General features: G+C 45.8%; 1 protein-coding gene across 2 annotated transcripts in view; it reads right to left on the bottom strand.

Moving 5' to 3' along the window:
* The window catches only part of FANCG (FA complementation group G), a 249,449-nt gene that overhangs the window by 206,585 nt on the left and 21,110 nt on the right, over positions 1-21,754 (bottom strand). For both annotated transcript variants that reach the window (XM_085628171.1, XM_085628180.1), the window contains exon 2: positions 13,181-13,271. In XM_085628171.1, coding sequence (XP_085484297.1) covers positions 13,181-13,271 — 91 coding nt within the window. The remainder of the gene's footprint in view (positions 1-13,180; positions 13,272-21,754) is intronic.

Here is a 21,754-nt window from a genome sequence, read left to right as displayed (position 1 = left end):
TGCAGCGCTTGTTTTGTGGCAGCGTTTGTTTTTAATATACTCGTTTGACATTTAATTTAAATTGTTTTAGAGTTCTCCCTGGTTCTACCTGCCTGGCCTCGCATACCCCCACCTCTGTCATCACACCTGCACAGTAATCTTGGCATTTCACCGCGTTTTGCGGGTCCTTTGCCCCTGACTCGCGGCGGCCATCTTGGGTGAGTGGGTCCCAGTGCACCAGCAAGTCCTCTCTCCATCTCCTTTGGAGACTATTTAGGTAGGCTAGTTTGAGCAGTGCGCCCTATTCCAGCGCGAGCGCTATTCATGCAGCGCTTGTTTTGTGGCAGCGTTTGTTTTTAATATACTCGTTTGACATTTAATTTAAATTGTTTTAGAGTTCTCCCTGGTTCTACCTGCCTGGCCTCGCATACCCCCACCTCTGTCATCACACCTGCACAGTAATGTTGGCATTTCACCGCGTTTTGCGGGTCCTTCGCCCCTGACTCGCGGCGGCCTTCTTGGGTGAGTGGGTCCCAGTGCACCAGCAAGTCCTCTCTCCATCTCCTTTGGAGACTATTTAGGTAGGCTAGTTTGAGCAGTGCGCCCTATTCCAGCGCGAGCGCTATTCATGCAGCGCTTGTTTTGTGGCAGCGTTTGTTTTTAATATACTCGTTTGACATTTAATTTAAATTGTTTTAGAGTTCTCCCTGGTTCTACCTGCCTGGCCTCGCATACCCCCACCTCTGTCATCACACCTGCACAGTAATCTTGGCATTTCACCGCGTTTTGCGGGTCCTTCGCCCCTGACTTGTGGCGGCCATCTTGGGTGAGTGGGTCCCAGTGCACCAGCAAGTCCTCTCTCCATCTTCTTTGGAGACTATTTAGGTAGCCATGTTTACGCGCAGCGGTCACGTGCAGCGGGGACGCCGGACTGACGCCGGAGTTACGCCAGAGTTCAGCCCGTCTGTGCCCGTTCGGGCCCAGACGGGCTCAGGGCTGGCTGCTATGCCCGCTCCTGGGGAACCGGGCCATACTCGTATTGGGTATAGTAGGGAAGAACTTTTGTCCTGGCGGCTCACGAATCCCGTACCCTGTAGGTATGTCTATGAGGGCGATCTACCGTTCCTGCCTTGTGGGACATGTAGTGGGGTCAGTGTATGTCCGTTGATAATTCTGTGCTTTCTATAGCTTTGCTGAATTGCCGGTCTGTACCTAGTCATGCCACAGAAATTAATTCCCTGGTATTGGACCATAAGTTGGATGTGCTATTTTTAACCGAGACCTGGATCTCTTCCTGTTCGGGTCCTGACATAGTCAGAGCTCTCCCTTCCGGTTTTCTAATGGCTCATCTGGATAGGCCTGTGGGGAGGGGAGGAGGGCTTGCTATCCTTTATAGGGATTCGTTAGTCTGTAAGGTGCAGGACGGAGGGATGAGTGACTGCGAGAGTTGTCAGTTCTCTCTTCGACTGTCACCCACGGCGTCGTTGACAGGCCTTCTGATTTATCGTCCCCCTGGGCCCATGGGAAATTTCTCTAATTCCTTTTTGGAATCAGCGGCGCTTCTTGCCTCTTCCACTGGCAATTTTATCGCCCTGGGTGATTTTAACATCCACTTTGATGATTCTCACAACTCCTTGGGAGTAGACCTACAAAGTGATCTTCAAGCCTTGGGGATTAACTTGGCTAATTCCGGTGCCACACACAGGAAGGGCCATTTGTTGGATCCCATATTTTCGAACTCGGTCTGCCTCAAGGCTTTTCCAGCGCTGGCCTTGCCTTGGACGGATCATTTTATGGTGCCTGCCCAGTGGCAGTTTGATGTTCCAGTCATATCGGCTCCCAGGGTATACACGGTGGAAAGAGCTTGGTCGAGACTCTCAGTGGATACCTGGGCGGCCCATTTGGAGGCGTCCCGGCCTTCCCTTGGGTCTAATCCGTTAGTCGCCGATGAGAGGCTAAGTATCTGGCTGACCAACTCGCTTGATGCTCTCCTCCCTAAGAAGAAACAACTCTCTATGGGTAAAAGAGTGGGATCGGCGCCCTGGTATACATCAGAGTTGAGAACTTTGAGAAGGGGCTGCAAGAGATTGGAACGATCTTGGAGGAAAGATTGGAGCGAAGCAATCCGGAGAGAATACCGGGCGGCTTTAAGCACTTATAAATCCGCCATTCGGGTGGCTAAATCTGTATTCTTTGAGGAGAGAATAGGCTCGGCGGCCAACTCCTCAAAAGAATCATTTAGGGTTATCAAGGAACTTCTAAAAGCCCCCGAACCTCCAGTCCTCCATGCTGACCCTCTTGGGAAATGCTCCGAACTTGCCTCCTTCTTTAAAACTAAAATAGATAACATCCTTTCATCACTCCCTCGGTTAGACGAGGAGACTTCCTCTGATGGTAAGTTGGAGTTTCTGCCCAGGGCGCGGACAGCGGAGTTGGCCTCCTTTGGATCGGTCACTGAGGAAGAAGTTCTCACAGTTTTGACGACCATGAAAAGTGGTTCGCCTAAAGACCCTGCACCACTGAAATATCTTAAGCAGGTGGCCTCTATCATCGGTGGTCCAGTGACGGATTTGATAAATTTATCCTTCGCCCAAGGAATAGTGCCCCCAAGCTGGAAGGGAGCGGTTGTCAAGGCTCTCTTAAAGAAGCCTAACTTGGACCCCGCTGACCTTGCCCGCTTTAGGCCTATCTCTCTGCTCCCCGGCTTTAGCAAGGTAGCGGAGAAGTTGGTCAATCGGCGCCTCTCGGGCTTCCTGGATTCCAACTCCCTTTTGGGTGATTCCCAAACGGGCTTTCGTCCCGGTCAGGGGACCGATACTGCCCTGTTGGCAGTCGTGGAGAATGCCAGGAGCATTCTGGACACAGGGGGCTCAGTGGCAGTGATCCTCCTTGACCTCAGTGCGGCATTTGACACTGTGGATCATCAAGTGCTTCTCCAACGACTGTCGGGGGTGGGGGTCTCCGGGCTGGCCCTGAAGTGGTTCTCTTCCTTTTTGGCTGGCCGAACGTTTGAGGTGTGGGAAGGCCATACGAAATCTTCATCGATTTCTCTCCAGTGTGGTGTGCCACAGGGCTCATCGCTGAGCCCCACCTTATTTAACATTTATATGGCTCCCCTGGAGAATGAGATACTGCCCCTGGGTATCAAGATTATCAGCTATGCTGATGATACCCAGCTGGTGGTAGGCCTCCCCCAGTCGTCTTACCATCCCGATCAGCTGCACACCTGCTTGGATAAGATCTTCAAGTGGATGTGTAGCTCAGCACTCAAGCTTAACGGCTCCAAAACGGAACTGATGATATTGGGAAACTCCCCTCCTACCCTGTCTCCGAGTAGCTGGCCTAGTTGCCTGGGAGCGGCTCCCACCCCCAAACAGGAGATCAAGAGTCTGGGGGTGTGGTTGGAGCAGGACCTTACCTTTAAGACTCACGCTAAAAAGACCGCAGGCGTGTGTTTTGGTCTGCTCCGTTCAGCCCGTAAGATTTTACCTCTCCTCCCTGTGGTTTCTAGGAGGTTACTTGTTCAGGGACTTATCATCTCCCGGCTGGACTTCAGTAATGCGCTGTTTCTGGGGGCCCCAGAGTCCACCCTAAATAAATTACAGCAAGTGCAGAACGCGGCCGCCAGGCTCCTGATGGATCTCCCCAGGCGTCAGTCTGCTCGTCCTGCGCTGAAGGCGCTGCACTGGCTTCCCGTTAGGGAGAGGGTGAAATTTAAGGCGCTCTGCATGGCCCATAAAATCTTGCAGGGGAAAGGCCCTCCTATCCTTCGGGATATGGTGCAACCTTATAAGACCTCTCGTTCCCTTCGTTCAGAGCATCAACATCTGCTGCAGGTCATGAGAGTTAGGAAGGCAAGAACCGGGGGTAGAAGGTTTTCCATCAATGTGGCCATTCTGTGGAATTCCCTTCCACTGCACTTACGCTTGGAATCAAATTTCCTCCGCTTCCGCAAGTTGTTAAAAACTCACTTGTTTCCTGCTTAATACCGGTGCCTCATGTCATGGCGTTTCTTTCTGGATGAGCGCGGGGATGCCCAAGGGTAACCAGGCGCGTTATAAAACTCACTAATAATAATAATAATAATAATAATATTTTCAAGATGTTAGCATTTGCCCATAAGGTTACTTTTAAACATAAAATATTTATAGTTCCTTTTGCATGCCTAAAATACTAGGATTCTAATTGGTAAACGCCAACAGCTCTGGAAACAAAGCCCATTAGCCTAAAATACATTCTACACAGAACTGACCCAATTAAAAGAGTTTGCTGCCTCTTTGCTGATAGGTGGCATTGGCACATTTCTTTCTCTGTTTAGCCAATCAAGTCAATTACCTCCCTTATTCGCCCTGCTCCATTACAAACTCTCCATGAACCCTCCCTTAGGCTTATTATTTTCAGCATTACTAGATCTTGTCTTGATGTTGGGATCGACATTCAACCATGGAATGAGTTGATATTTGGTACAGTTAGTTGCCTCTTTACCTGGTTTTGGGACCAACCAGACCACATGTAGGTAACGCAGCACGCTTCAAAACATCATTAAACAGACTTACAAAATTCACAATAAACTTCCACAGGAAGAGCATGCTATTTTAAACTAAGAACTGCATTCCGTCAATCATGCAGTATATGACAAAAATCAACAGAATAGGTCGTCAAGTATCGCACCTCTACAAACTACTACACCCAAACTCCACCAAACTCAAATAACTACTGGGTAAAACAAGCCAATATCCCACTCAATGAGCAGGAGCTGGCTCTGCTTTGGGCCTCCCCCTCACGTAACAAAATCTCTCCAGCACTTTCATAAACAAAATTCTGGCTACTCCACAAGACTTTCAGGACCCCTGCTCGATTAGCCTCGCTAGGCCTCAGAGAAAACGACCTATGCTGGAACTGCGGCAACGAAAAGGGGGAACTAGCACACCTCATATTCTACTGCCCAAAACTCAAAAGGTTTTGGGAGAAAATCCTTGATTTCATAAAAAAAGGCGCTGGGGTGCACAGTAATTCCAGAATTATCTTCCCTCACCACTGCATTCATGACCACAGGACTCCCTGCACAGCAGGACAGGGTCCTATTAGACCTCCTACTGACCCCAGCAGTTAAACTGGTCCTGTCCAACTGGAAGGATACTGCTAGGACATCATACAAAGGCTGGTTTAACTGGCTGATGTACCTCAGAGGTGCAGATAGCATTGCCCTGCAAAACTCACCCTGGAGACCAGCCACTAGGGGGATGTGGAAGTCAGTAGACATGTATCTGGACTCCTACGAACCTCCGTGAACCCACTTGAGGTCCCCGGGGGGGATCGGAATTCACACAGGGATAAAAACCCAGACTAGGGTCAAAGCGATAGAACACTTCTTGTACCCTATCTCTACTCTTTCTCTCCAATCTTCTCTCTTTTTACTATCCGGTCTCTAATTTTCGTGCAAGTCAACGTAGAGGGGCCCAGCTGAACATGTACACCACAGTACCTGTAATGACTGCAACACCAACTACGTTTAGCTGGAACCCCATGATGGAAATGCGAATGTACCGGTTTGTAAAAATTAATAAAATACTTTGAAATAAAAAAAATAAAAAAAGAACTGCATTTTGAATTCATGCATTAATCAAAAAGCCTACATGTTGATAAAGTTGGGAAAGTAACATCTCTAATCCTTACATTCACTTTTCTGAAACCATCTTCCCCCTTTTATATAAAGCCTTCATGTGCATTTATAATGAGCTCGGTCATGATTAAAACAAATCCATCTTAATGTATTTTTCATGAATCTAGCTTTTAAGTCTGTTAGTCAGGAATTTACCACTTCGATCACCTTGCTCCCAGGACACCTGGTTCATACACATCCTCTTTCTTAGCCTTCAGTTACATATTAAAAACATCTACAGATGTGTTGGAATTAACACAATGCCCATCTGCCTTTTCACAGATTTTTTGCAACGTATCCAGGTCCTTTTGACTAAACTACTCTTATAAGTGAAGTCTCTGAAAGCAAAACCTCTAAATGCAGTGTTTAAAGAATACAATAAACAAACATATGGCTGATAGGACTTTAATTGCCTTTCAAAATCTATTTTTGGCCCTTCCATTGACCTCTAGGAAAAGGCAGCATCCTGCAGAGGAGATGCATTTAACAGCAAAGATTTCCAGGCCAAGTTTGTTCAGACAGAATAATGATAAAGGAAGCATGTTGCATGGGCAATCGTCCCAATACTTCTATCTAGCACCATATCGAAGAAAGCATCGGGTTCTGATAAACAGTTGACCTTTGAGAATGATTTATACACAGATTAAATTAAAGCACAGACTTGATCTCAGGGGTGTTGAGTTTGCCAATAGCCCACACGGCTGTGTCACCATACAGGTGTCGTTTTATTTTGATGATTTTAAGATGCTGCATGGCAGCCCACTGACTATTTAATAAATTTACAAAAAACCCATAACCATTAACTTAAGTTCTGACTTCAAATACTAAATGTTGTGCAGAAGCAAAGATTGACACAGTATATCGGTTGAGTGAGTAACCATTCACCAGGACCATGGAGTATTAAAAAAAAAAAAAAAAACCACAAAGACCACCCTACCTTCTATATCAGTTGCAATTGTTTCAACGGTGTATTTTAAATGTTTGCTAAACAATATTGAAACTTCGCTGGTTTTAGATGTCCTGCTACAACTATGAGCCTCTCTTGGGAATGTCTTATTCAATATATAACCAGTGTCTTTCTGCAGAAAGGTTGTGTCCTGGGGAAAATGTATTGTTTATTAGGACTGTCTATATCAGAGGTCCCAAACATTTAGCTCGTAGGCTACTGGTTGCTCTTAGGGTGCCAATTAGCAGCTCACTGGCCTGAAACCATACCCAGTATTCAGCGGCTCAGAGGCTGCCTACAAATTGCAGGAGGCAGTGTTGATCCACTCTGAACTCTCAATGTGGAAACTGATGGAATCAAGTCAAATTAATGGCAAGACCCCACTCTCTCACACACACCCCTCCAAACAGAGCATGTCTTACACCGTGGAGACTTGCAAAACAACCTTATAACCTGGTGCTTGGTTGTGTTGGAGGCTGCTGAGCTGGACATCACACTGTGAGAGTGAGTCCAGGGCAGGAAAGAAGAAAGTGTGTAGTAGTTAGAGCGGCTCGAGTGCAGAACTGTCATAGCTGGAGTTGGCATGTACGAGCAGGGTGCAGGAGCAGGCCATGAGGGGGAAAAAAGCAGATTCCAAAGTGGAAGCAGAGACAAGTACCTCACTTGAGGTGTGTGGCGATTAAGGGTCTGCACATGTGTACTCTTGTGTGTATTTGTTTCTATGTATATCAAGACAATCATGGTCTGCATTTTTGTAAGTATGAGCTAGTGTGCCTTGTGTGATTGATTACTGGTTCACCTCGGTAGACAGTGTCCCTCCTGGGGTCAACCCGCAGCACCTGGGCTTACCAGAGGCATCTGGTGTCCCACTAGCATACAGTAGTCATCTCTAGCCCAATGGTGGGGACTCCTTACACAATGGTGGCCCTGGCATGATGGTAATTACGGACATATGTTGGGCACTGTTGACCAAATTGTGGTCACTGCCAGTCTAAGTGTGCCAATCACTGATATATCTTGAGCATGCTTGGCCTAACTGTGGACAACCCTGGCATAATGGAGTCTATTCAATACATAATGATGGCCACTCCTCTTAGAATGATACCTATGGTTTGCATAGTTTGGGCCTCCTTGGCTTTATATTTTCTAGCCCTGACGTAACCATGGCTATTCTTGGGATATTGAGGGCATCCTGTGCCTACTACTGGGCATTCCTGGTATAGTGATGGCACACATGGCATAATGGTGGACGTCTAAGATAACCAATTACATTGTAGGCATCATTGGCCAAATTATGACCATCACTGTAACCATAATCCCCCTGGTTACTCCCTTCTGTGTGATACTATATCCCCAGGGTCACTCCCTTCTGTGTGATACTATATCCCCAGGGTCCCTCCCTTCTGTGTGATACTATATCCCCAGGGTGACTCCTTTCTGTGTGATACTATATCCCCGGGGTCAATCCCTTCAGTGTGATACTATATCCCCAGGGTGCCTCCCTTCTGTGTGATATTATATCCCCTTGCTCACTCCCTTCTGAGTGATGCTATATCCCCGGGGTCACTCTCTTCTGTGTGGCACTATATCCCCTGGGTGACTCCTTTCTGTGATGCACTATATCCCCGGGGTCACTCCCTTCAGTTTGATACTATATCCCGGGGTCACTCCCTTCTGTGTGATACTATATCCCCACACTCCCTTCTGTGTGATACTATATCCCCGGGGTCACTCCTTTCTGTGATACACTATATCCCGGGGTCACTGCCTTCAGTTTGATACTATATCCCCGGGATCACTCTCTTCTGTGTGATACTATATCCCCTGGGTGACTCCTTTCTGTGATACAGTGTATCACCGGGGTCACTTCCTTCTGTGCGATACTATATCCCAGGGGTGACTCCTTTCTGTGTGATACTATATCCCCGGGGTCACTCCCTTCTGTGTGATACTATATCCCCAGGGTGACTCCCTTCTGTGTGATATTATATCCCCTTGCTCACTCCCTTCTGAGTGATACTATATCGCCTGAGTCACTTCCTTCTGTGTGATACTATATCCCCGGGGAGACTCCCTTCTGTGTGATATTATATCCCCTGGGTCCCTCCCTTCTGTGAGAAGAGAGTGACCCCGGGGATATAGTATCAAACTGAAGGGAGTGACCTCGGTGATACAGTGTATCACAGAAAGGAGTCACCCAGGGGATATAGTATCACACAGAGGAGAGTGACCCCGGGGATATAGCATCAGTGTGATACTATATCCCTTGGGTGACTCCTTTCTGTGTTACACTGTATCCCCGGGGTCACTCCCTTCAGTGTGATACTATATCCCCAGGGTGACTCCCTTCTGTGTGATACTATATCCCCGGGGGTGACTCCCTACTGTGTGATACTATTTCCCCAGGGTGACTCCCTACTGTGTGATACTATATTCCCGAGGTCACTTCCTTCTGTGTTATACTATACCCCGGGGTCGCACCCTTCTGTGTGATACTATATCCCCGGGGTCACTCCCTTCTGTGTGATACTACATCCCAGGGGTCACTCCTTTATGTGTGATACTATATCCCCGAGGCCACTCCCTTCTGTAGGATAGTATATCCCAGGAGTCACTCCATTCTGTGTGATACTACATCCTAGGGGTCACTCCTTTCTGTGTGATACTATATCCCCGGGGCCACTCCCTTCTGTAGGATACTTTATCCCCTGGGTCACTCCCATCTGTGTGATACTATATCCCCGGGGTCACTCCCTTCTTTGTGATACTATGTCCCTGGGGCCACTCCCTTTTGAATGATACTATATCTCCAGGGCCACTCCCTTCTGTGCGATACTATATATGTGTATAGAATGCTTAGCACTTTGATGCTATTAGTTTTCAAATTATTTGATTATTTTTCTTTCTTCAAGCCTCACATCAAACAAACAGTGGAGTGCATACAACAGTGTGATGCTACAATAACTGAAATCTAAGAAGGACATACTCTGGGACTTTTTTCTGCAAAGAAAATGAAATCCAAGTTGAATGCGACATCTTAGATGTCTGCTGCAAGCAGGACAGTAGAGAGTGCATTTATAAGCATGAGGTATTATGTATGTCCTGCTTGTTAGCGGGGAATAGTTAAAAAAGAATGACGAGGGTTGTTTACATGAGTGCGTGACAGTTCAGATGGTGTTGGGCGGGTTTGCACTTTATACAAATGTTGTGCTTCGTTTAGAGATCCTGGTGCATGATGTATTTCGTGGGGAGAAACGCTTCAGGCTCACATGCACCAATCGGAAATGACCTGGTCCTTTTCGACCTTTGGCTGACGAAGCCCATGGGGATGAGGCAAAGAAGTGATTGGTGAGTGCCAATTGACCAAGGCCAGGGAACTTACTGTTGCTTTATTGCTTGGATGCCAACTATTAAAGCATGGGTGTGTTCTATCTCAAAAAGTGAAAGAGGATCAGAATCAATGTAGCTTGTATCTGACAGATACCACAACCAGTTGAAGGAAATGTACTACATGAGCAAGTCAAAGGCACTGATCTGTTGGTAGAAGATTAAAACATGTATCTGGGTGGCTTAAGTCATGCTAAAACTGGTCACAAGTCACAAGTTGTCACGTCCTGGTGCAGAAAAGCAATGATTTGTCTTGCATCATTATCCTAGAAATTGCATGAAGGAGAAAATGAACTGTAGATTGTTTCTTTGAGTTGCACACTGGGTTTTTGATGACGACGGATATAAAAGTCAATGAATATTTGAGCAGGCCAGCCCTGCAGTTGAGAGGGGGTAAAATGACAAGTCTATGAAGGGAGAAAGCTTAAGAATAATCAGTGAGAGGAGACTTTTAATAGAGGGGAGCAAAAGTGATATCCCAGGCAGGGGTGAGGGTACAATTGTGGGACTTCCAGACATCCTGGTATCACTACTTCCACACAAGCTATACATTAAAAAAAAAAATTAGGTGGAAGTGATGCTCATGTCAGTAGGGTAGCACAGGCACAATAGACCCTAATGAAAAATAGGACAAAGGTACCTCTGCAACTCCGCTTGGATGGTAAAAGAAAGCCTTACCTGCGGTGCAGACATGCCATCAAGCACCAAGATCCTAGTACCATTATAAATTCTGCTCTGATCGAGGGGTAGATAAAGCAGTTATACAATGCACACAACTATAGCCTTAGAGCCCGCTGTAGCAGGACCTACCGGCCATTACAGGCCCCCTTCGGTGATGGCCGGTACAGCCCGCTATGTAGGGCTCTAAGGCTATTATAACATTCCGCCCCTAGAGTAAAGAATGTTCTAATTTGTAAATCAAAGGCCTCAGGGAGCCCAAGGGTTTTAAAATCCCCTCCGGCTCCGTGAGACCTCAGTTCACAGCAACATTGGAATGTTGATGCTCCGGGCTTCTACCGGCCATTAGAAGTCCGGAGCACTCCATTGTCTTCAATGGAGCGCTCAACATTCCAATGCTCTAATTAAATGTAGAGGAAATATTTTTTTAAATAATGTACCAGAGGATGCCCTGTTATATGTGGTTGACCCAAGAGAGACGCATTGTATCCATGGTCATGGACATTTTCTGGTTATACAGAAGGTCTAACTGGAAAAAGTATACCGAATTAACTGGAGCAAATCGTCCAAGTCCTACCTAGAGAAGTCAGAACACTGGAGAGGTTCAATCTTTCATTGTGGAGGAGATGAGTTCTGCTACCTGGGTACACAAATAACTGGGCCCAGCCCACGTTTTTTTGGCGCATAATACGTACAGGTTGATGTGCAACTTTAATGCTCACTTACCCTTTCTTTTCTAGGGCACACAACCCTCTTTAAACCAACCTCTCTACCAAACCTTCTGTGCATCTTACAAAACATCCCCAGCTACATCCTGGGACCATTTTTTCTGAAGCATATATTAGCTATAAATACGATGGTCCATCAAAGGGGCGGGGCAGGGATTTCCATTTTCAGTGCCACGGCTAACTCCAATCTTCCTGATATTCACAGCTCTATCAATGTTACAAGCTGCAGTATTGATTAGGAGGAGGGGACATCCCTGGCTTTACTCCACTTAAAAACAATGACGCAGAGAGATGAGGTGTTGTACTTGGTATGCAAGACAATCGCAAAACAAATGCTGGATCACATGGGATGATGGAGAGGCAAATGGGATTGGCATTTAGGGGTAATGCAAAACCTAGATTTGGAGGCTACTATGATGCACCCATGTGATGTGGCCATGCAAGCCGCCCGCTTCATTCAGTTATAAATTCATCACATATTCTGATGAGTGGGGGTGCGCAGCTCAAGAAGTCCAATAGACCAAATAATTAGAAAGAATAACTTCTTTATTCCAATAAATCTCTTTTCTTAAAAAAGCATCAGGTACAAGCAATCCAGCCAACGTGTTTCATTCCCATATAGGGAACTTCCTCAGGGCAAAAATTATATATATCACTAGTTGGGAATACTTTGTAAGGAATGCCTTCAACGTTTCATAATCGCAGGTGTATAGCAGTTTTTAACTTCATTGGAGTGTTCCTTTGTATATCTGTGGTGACTGCCAAAGACACTCCACAGAATTTGATAATTCAGTGTCCACGAAAATTCACCATAAAAGTAATGTGAAGCATGGAGTAGGAATTATATTAAGAAAATGTATCCCATCAATATTTGCCATGCCAGTTATTTTGCTCTTTGCTTCTCTTGACTAAAATATTAATGGATTAACAAACTGTAAGCAAGATGGTTTATTCAGAAATATTTCCTTGGAGGACGCTGATCATGAAGTAATGATTTAGGGGTTCTCTGAGATGAAGAGATTCCTCTACAGGCACAATGTCAGGTATGTAATTACTACGTTGGAACGGTTAGGAGCAGAAGACCAGAAGTCAAGCCGAACTCTAGGAGCCTGAAAAATCCTTGAGGCACAGCAATTGTGTGGTGCAAGCCTCAGAGGGTCTGCGGAAGAAGCATTGTTGATAGGACAATATGGCAACTAACCCTTGTGGTGTTTATCATAGGTGACAAAAGGGGAGCAGGGTTTCTACTATGCAATGCTGCCACGCTGATGGGACCCTTAAACAATCAGTCCAGCCAGCATCCTCATTAACAAAATGTCGCCAACTGGCAACCGCCAAGTTCATGGAGTCTGACTGATAAATATTAAACATTACTTAAGAAAAAATAAAATAGGTTTTAATTGTCCAGCACGCAGAAAGTTCTCATACTACTCTTTTGCCTCGTATTTGTATTTCATTTATCCATTTCCATGGTTTTTCATGCGCCTCCACTACAAAAGATAGGTTTTTTCATTCTCATTTTTGCTCCTCTATAACAACACTTTATTTTTAACAAACAAGGTCTTTTCTCTCACCTACGACCATTTGTGTTCTGTTTTTTCATTCCCCATCCTCCTCACTAGGTAGATGTTGGCCAAATACAAACTATGTGTCCAGCCTCATTTGAGGTGCATTGTAACAATGTACCGCTCTTTGCTATTAACCATCCATACGTCTTACGCACTCCAAATATTAATTACTTAGGTAAGAAAATCACTACTAGATAGAAAATATAATTGACCAGCATAAAAGATAGCTCACCTTGAACTTTCTGAAGCAGCTTGTTCAGTGCAAGGTGGCAATCCTTCACGGTCACTCCGAGTACGTTCTCATCGCCATAGGAGTTTGCCGCCTGAAAAGAGCAAATAATGTATTTATCAAAACACAAAGGCAGAGCACAACTACTAGGAATGAACTATTCTTGTATATGAACATCTTGATTACCAATGTGCTTGAGATGCAAATTAGGGCATAGAAGACAATACATTAAGACATGCCAATATTGTTAGATACAGATCACAAGCACCAACAATAATCTCCAGCCCAGACCTGACCTCTACTCTCTGCAACTCTTAAGTCACCAGGGCTTTCAACAAGTTTTTGTTTGGAAACTTTGCCTCTTACTGCCAACTAAGTTGTGATAAAAAGGTTAATAAATCGATTTATTAAAAGAAAAATCTAAGACTCCTTCAAACAGAACCTATGAATCATTACTGGAAACCTCAAAACATGCTTTGCAAAAAGGAATGACTATAACTGTAGATGGAACTTTTTATCATTCTGGAAGAAATTTCTAAACCATCAGAATGTATCTCAGTTATTCCAGCCAATGCTTTTCTTTAGAATGCAACAGGGATTCTCACTGTCACTAATTGTCTATAGTCTTAACAATATTCTGTTGGCCCTATTGAAGAGATTTTGACTTAATGTTCTATGTGCATGGTGAGTCAATCCGGTACAGTTCAGGCTTGATGGTAAGGTTTTTATTTCTTCGGATTGCCACAAGTAGTTGAATGAAGAGTAGGGATATCAAGCTCTGCACACTATATTACAGTCCACCTCTTTAGGCATCTGCCCTATTTAAATGACATTACTAAAGAGGGCTTATTCAATATATTCAATGTTGTGATTTGCATCAAACCCGGACAGTCCATTCCTATTGGTCATCATTCCTCATACACCACTTACTAACAGCCCAGAACAGAACTTTAACAACCTCGATTAAAGCCATAGCATTCACATACACCCATCCTACAGATCACACTCTAAAACCAATAATGTCTGTGTGCTCCATAACACCAGATCTGGCAATGCTCTTCACCTTTAACCCTAACAATCTGGACCGTCTATACATTGCAAAAATATCGCTCAACATTCACTCACAGTCCATCGTGGATTAACAGGTCCCTGCAACTTGCCTGCAACGCCAAACTTCCACTCACTCCTCATTTAAATGGCTCAATGTTGCAGTTATCCCTTTTCATCGAGCACTACCTACCTACATATCTCCTCAGTCACCAAAACTTTCAAACAACTTCTTCAATCAGATCTCTGACCATTCCATGCTGAAAGAAATTCCATCCTCAAATAACATCGAAGGGATTTCAACATCGACTGCAGAAACAAACTCACCTTCAGACTTTCTTACAACTAAACACCACCCATCAACATGCTTTCCTACCTCCCAATGCAAAATGGAGCACACATGACCTTGCTACTGTAGATATGTTGGTAATTACATACCTTCACCCCCCAGCCCATCGATGTCAACTGGTTTGCACAATTTCAGATTTGCTCCCTATGCAGATGCCTGCCATCAAATACTCAAACTGTAAATATTGAAATCCCTATGACAAAAGTCACACCTACTGCTCTCTAGAACATCCTACCCAACAAGACAATTCATCTGACCAATCGACAGATGTACATCTTAATATCTCCGTTACAACTAAATCAGCAACACAGGAAACTGGTACTGCCCTGATTACCCTAGACAATGAATAATAAAAGAAAATGGGTTTATAGCACAGAGAACACTTGGCCTGCAATAAAAGCACCTGTGTTTCTTACTAAATTAAAAGCTTGGAGCAGAGTTACAAACAATCGATCAGTGTTGCCAAATCACTGACTAACTGACTTGTCCTGTAGACCTGATAAATTGTTTCATAATGTTCAGTCAAATTCTACCCCAGTACTCAAACCAAATTCTTCAATCAAACGTGATGTTTCTTTCCATTTTCACAGACAAATTCAGTTCTATCAGAGACAACATCAGCCTCAAATAAGCCCTGAACTTTTAAAACCAACACCTGGAGCACTTTTAATCTTAACAGCACAGACGAAATCGCCATAAGAACGAATCACCACAAGCAAACCAATTATTGTCTAGACTTACTACCAGATTTCATCATTAAAGACAAGTCACATCAATCTTGTGCACTCTGGTGTATGCTTCTTTCATGAAGGGTGTCTTCCCCAATTCACTGTGAACTTGTCAAATCCCCCCTACCATGGAAAAAACAAACTTCAGCACTACAGACCCATATCTACCGTGCCATTGCTTGGAAAACACATCACCTACATCCAGTCACTCATCGCCTACATTACTAATAAACAGCTCGTAGCGCCCCACACTATTCAAGCTTCTAGCCCATTGCAGTAATGAAACAGACACCCTCAAAACCTAAGCTGATGTGAATTACATTCTGGATGAAGGACGCTTCCCTCTTTGCTCTCCTAAATCTCTTGGAGGTTTTTGCACATGGCAGATTCATTTCAATACAGGTTCCTTGGCTAAGTTCTAAGTTGGGGCACCTCTTTTCTCTCCAACTAGTCTCAAGAGAAGATTATAAATCGTACTACAAGTAAAGCTGCAATGTTCAATTCTTGCACTCAATCTGTTTTGGGAGATGATGAGTTCATTGTTGGAGGAACAGGGAGTATCCATGTAGCAGTATGCCAGCGACATCCAACTCTGAATTAAAAAAATCATTCATAAACCATTTTCTCACTCTACATATTGGTCTTACCAAACTTCAGACTAGGATAGCAGAGAACGTTATGCAGCTCAAAACTTCCTAATCTGAGTTCCTCCTCCCTACACCCATCCGAAAAGAAAAATATGACAAAACTCTTCTTGATTAACTCAAAGTAAAGGACTTCTCGCCAACGATGAACTACCAAGGCATTGATCCGCACATTAATAGGACATTGAAACCCGCAAATTTCCTCCTCCAGTCTAAAGAAAAATTAAACATCTGTGTTGTCTGATCAGCTTAGAATTGCAGCCTGGGCTCTTGCTATCTTTTGTCAAGACTCTGGCAGCACTATTTTGATAGGATGCCTCAGTCTTCAAATAGCCCTCTCAAAACCATATTGCATTCTACATCCAGACTTATATACTCAAAAAGAGGGTTTGATCACATCAGTCAATTTCTATACAACCTACATTGGCTAGGCACGGAGATAAGAATGCAATTCAAAATTGGCTGCTGGCTTAGAAAGCTCTACATGTGAGCACACCTACCTAATGTTCAAACATTTTCTAAAATCTCAGAAAGACAAATAGGACTCAGAAGTAGAAATTCTTTGCACTTGGAAAGACAAAGATTCTGAATTGCTGAAGTACAAAACCAGCCTTGGACAAGAGCTGCTACTGCTTTCTGGAACTCCTTTCCTGATGATCTCAGGACAAAGTATTCTCTCCTGTCCTTCAGACAACATTTTAAAATTCACCTGTTCAGCCTATTCTTGAAATAAGATTGTTCTCATTGATGTTTCTATTTTAACCTGGTCTGCTGTAATTTTATGTTATGGATAAAAAGTATAGGTTCTGTAAAAATATAAAGCACTCTAATACTACTAATGAAACAGGAGCTGGAGGCACAGCTTGCCGAGTACCAAGATGCCGCGAGTGAGTAGAGCTCCGGCAACCCGACCGCCAATCATGAATTACCCTGGCACCCACAACACTGCAAAACATGGCATCAGGTGACAGGACTGACAGACCACCCCACAGACGTGAACGGATGCCTCCGGAACGAGCACAGATGAAATCGGGCCCGGGGTGCGGTCGGGACTGCGACCTGGGCGTGGACAAAGTTGCTGCCACGGAAGAGAAAGCATGGCGGCAGAGCACTGGGAGGTCTCAGTGAGGAAATGCAAGTAAGACTACGGGAAACCCCTCTCCCTCCCCAGGGGCTGCTGCGGCATCACCGAAATCAAGACCAAGGGCGGGACGAACTGAGAAGAGGAGCAGGTGGGGCTGACTGCGACCCTGAAGCCCTGGCTGTCGCGAGCTGTTGCTGGGCTCTAGGTAGGCCCAGCAGATAAATAAAAAAAAAAGAAAGCTCTAAGGGCAGAATAGCGCACCATTGGCGCTGCAAGCAGAGCAGTGCATGTTATTAATATTGTGCCAACGCGAAAACAAATTGGAAGTACAGGAAAAAAGCAACGCAGACGTCGACTCAATCGAAGGCAAGCTCTCAAGATTGTTCAGGACATAACACCAGTACTCCATCACACAGTGATGCATATCATGGGAATACGGCAGTAAAAACAAAACTTACTCCTATGCCGAATAGGTCCAAATCCATATAGGGAGACGGGGGAAGACGCGGCGGGGACACGTACACCACGAAGTATCAACTGCCTGCATATGAATAGTAAACTATATTGAGCATAGCCCACCTCTCCTTATTCATGCTAAAAAGTGATACGGCACTGTAGAAGGAACAGATAGGGGCAAACGACTACCTGCTCCCGCAATCGTTGCTGCGGCATCACCCAGCCCGCTGGTACAAAGGTGAACCACAAGAAATAGCGCAGAGAACGCTGGTGAGCCTAGGAGTGCGCCCGAGCTGACACGTGTATACAGCAGACAATAGTGAGTTACAATGGGCAAAAACTGACAAAACCCAACTAAATCTGCAATTCGAGGCACTCAAATCTGTTACGTTAAAAGAGACAGACCCAAACACAGCAGATTTGGATGGAGAAGCAACAGACACCTCATTTGATACCGAATTGAAATTGATTTTTACAGCGATGCAGCATAGCTTCGCAAAAATAGATGGAAAGATAGATGCCTTAACATTCAGAATAGACAGAATGACAAAAAGACTTGATAAACATACAGAAAGATTGGACACCCTGGAGAGAAGAGTGTTCGGTGCAGAGGACTTTGCAGCAGCAGAAACCGAGGAACATAAAAAAGATGAAAAAATAATACACACACTCCAAGCAAAGACAGAGGACTTGGAAGCACGCTCCCAAAGAAACAATCTACGTATAGTGGGAGTGACTGAATCAATTTGAATAGAGAATATGAAAACATTTGTGGAAAGACTCCTGACCTCTATAATGGGACGACATACATTTTCAGAGAACTTTGTAGTCGAACAAGCGCATCGATCCCTAGTGCCTAGACCTGTTCCTGGAACCAATCCCTGTCCCATCATAGAGCCCCTCTCAATTACAGGGATAGGGATGCAGCCCTGCGCAAGGCGTGTGAACTCAAGACATTACCGTACGAGGGTATGGAATTATCCATATACCCAGATTTCACACAACAGGTACAGAAGGCGCAAAGGCTGTTTGTCCTGGTCAAAAGAAAGCTTTGAGATCTGCAGCTTGAATACAACATGCTATACCCAGCCAAATTGAGAGTTATGGCAGAAGGAAAGGCACATTCTTTTATGGGTCCTAAAAAAGTCCTATACTTCCTCAAACTCAGAGGGGGAGTGGGGAACAGACATAGTTCCCCACGGAACACCCTTAAGGACAATGGGGACACTTGGATGAAGAAGAACAATAGCATGATTACTCTGCCACACACCTCAAGATGGAAATAGCGATGGAGGTATAGAGACAGGCTATAGCACCCTAACAAGTAATAGCAAGAAAGAGGAAGATGAAATGTGCTGCCCTAAACAGCAGGTCAAAGGTGAGATCGTCCTATATAAAAGGGGATATCTTTGCAGCACCTTTGATATAAACACAAAAATGAGGGGACCGGGTCGTTCTCCCGAACTGTGGGAAGGAAATTAACAATACTACGTTAGAGATATTACCCTTGGATAGTCCTAAGAAACTGTTGGGTGGTGGCAATGAATTAGGAGTTGTCCAAATTGCATTTGTAATCAGTGTCAAATGAATAGATAGTGGGCGTGATTATAAACAATGATGCAAATTGCGGTCGAAGAACCAAAGAGCGAAAGATCACTTAGCCTGCAACATCCACCCCTATGTGTGACCTACCCCATGTTGAATGCAGATGGGAATTAATACTAGTTGGGGGGGATGTAGGGGAGGGAGGGGGAGGAAGACATTTTCGCTGTGTGTGGTTGGGGGATACACAGCGTGGGAGGGGGTGACTTGGGGTATGTTAAAATTCAAGAAAAGTGAAACACACTACATGAAGACACAAGACAAAGCAATAAGCGGAAAGTACGTACTATCAATTAATCAATCAATTCGGGGTTTAGAGTGCACTACTCACCTGTGAGGGTATCAAGACCCTGGGGGGGTGGAGAGGGGTGCGAGCGCTCCGTTTGTCATTCGTAGAGCCAGGTCTTGAGGTCCTTTCTGAACTTGTGCAGTATCGGGCTTCATCGGATGTGAAGGGGGAGTTGGTTTCAGGTTTTGGCTGCGAGGTAGGAGAAGGATCTGCCACCTGGTCTAGCCCTGTGGATGCGAGGGACCGTGGCTAGGATGAGGTCGGCAGAGCAGAGGTTTCTCTTGGGGGCGTGGAAGGCGATTTGTTTGTTGAGGTATTGGGGTCCGGTGTTATGAAAAGCTTCGTAGGCGTGTGTGAGCAGTTTGAAGGTTATTCTTCTTTCGAAGGGGAGCCAGTAGAGGTCACGGAGGTGATGGGTGATGTGGTCGTGTCGTGGGATGTCGAGGATAAGTCTGGCTGCGGCATTCTGGATGGTGTGGAGTTTGCAGAGGAGTTTTTTGTTTATTCCAGAGTAGAGAGCGTTTCCGTAGTCCAGTCTGCTGGTGATGAGTCCGTGGGTGACGGTCTTCCTGGAGTCAGAGGGGATCCATTTGAAGGTCTTGCAAAGTATACGTAGGGTGTTGAAGCATGTGGAGGACACTGCGCTGATCTGGTGGTTCATGGTGAGTGAGGAGTTGAGTATGATGCCGAGGTTGCGAGCGTGGTCCGTTGGAGTGGGTGGGTTTCCGAGGTCGGGGGCCACCAGGTGTTGTTCCATGCGGAGGGGGGAGTTCAGCTTCAGACAGTTGTTGCTCATCCAGGTTGTGACGTCTTTCATCCCATCTTGGAAGCTGCACCTGGTGATGTCGGGTTTCTTGGTGAGAGGATGAGCTGGGTGTTGTCGGCGTATGAGACTATGTTGAGTCGTGGCTTCTGACGATGATTGCGAGGGGTGCCTTGTAGACGTTGAAGAGTGTGGGGCTGAGGGAGGATCTTTGTTGGGGTACTCTGCATCTGATCTCTGTTGGCTGGGGGAGGAAGAGCAGGAGTCTATTCTCTGTGTTCTGCCTGAGAGGAAAGATCAAATCCAGTCTAAAGCTGTGCCTTGGATACTGGTGTTGTGAAGCCTGGAGGCTAGTGTGCGGTGGGAGATGGTGTCAAAGGCTACTGAAAGGTCGAGGAGGATGAGGGCTGCTGTGTGGCCTTGGTCGAGGAGGCCACGGATGTCGTCGGTGGCGACTTTGAGGGTGGTCTCAGGGCTGTGGTTGCTGCGGAATCTGCTGTGGTTGTTGCGGAATCTGGATTGAGAGGCGTCTAGGATGTTGTTGGTTTCTATGAAGTGTGCTAGCTGGGTGTTGACGGCTTTTTCAATGACTTTGGCGGCAAAAGGGAGCAGTGAGATGGGCCTGAAGTTCTTGAGATTCATCAGGTCTGCGGAGGGCCTCTTTAGTAGGGGGTTGACATTGGCACATTTCCAGTCGTCGGGGAATATGGCGGTCTCGAGGGAGCAGCTGATAGTTCAGCGTAGTTCAGGTGCGATTGTAGTGGCGGCCCTGTGGAAGATGTGCGGTGAGCAGGGGTCAGTAGGTGCGTAGGTGCTCCGGATGCTTTTCATTGTCTTTGTGGTGTCTTCTGTGGTGAGAGGGCTCCAAGTGAGGAAGGTCTGTTGGTTGGCATTGCTGGGGGTTGAAATAGGGGCGGTGCTGTGGTCTTGGTCGTCGAAGTTATTGTAGAGAGTCTTGATCTTGAGTTGAAAGAAGGAGCTGAGTTTGTTGCAGAGGTCTTGGGAGGGTGGGACTACGGCTGTTTCGCAGTTGGGTCTGGTAACTTCTTGTATGATGGCGAAGAGTTCCTTGGAATTGTGTGAGTTGGAGAGAATTCTGTCTTGGATGAAGTTTCTCTTTGTTGATCTGATGAGTTGGTGGTGTGCAATGGTGGCTGCCTTGTAGGGAGAGCCTGCTTCCAGGATTTTGCTGTTATTCCACGTCTTCTACAGTCGTTGGCAAGAGAGCTGGGATTCTTGGAGCTCCGTGGTGAACCAGTTGGCTTTCTTGTTGAGTCATCTCATGGTGTTCTAGAGGGGGGCGAGAGCGTTGCCGAAATTGTCGATCCATTGGTGGAGGTAGCTCGCCGCTGTGTTGGCGTCTGTCGTAGTTGGGGGAGGGGTGCAGCTGAGGGCACAGGTAAGGTGTTCTTCAGAGACTCTATTCCAGTTTCTGCGTGGGGGTTGGGTGTGCGCTTGTGTGCGGTGGGTTTTGAGAAGGAGAAATGGATGCCGTGGTGGTCTGTCCAGAGCTGTTCCGTGGTGTGGCTAAAGTGAATGCTGTTTCCTCCGGTGAAGAATGGGGTCGAGTGTGTGACTGGCTGTGTGAGGGGGTAGAGACAAGTTGTTTCAGTCC

The sequence above is a fragment of the Triturus cristatus genome, chromosome 2_1 (assembly GCF_964204655.1).
Source record: "Triturus cristatus chromosome 2_1, aTriCri1.1, whole genome shotgun sequence".
Taxonomy (NCBI): Eukaryota; Metazoa; Chordata; class Amphibia; order Caudata; family Salamandridae; genus Triturus; species Triturus cristatus.
Note: the sequence above shows the minus strand (reverse complement) of the source record. Positions and strands in the feature narration are given on the sequence as shown.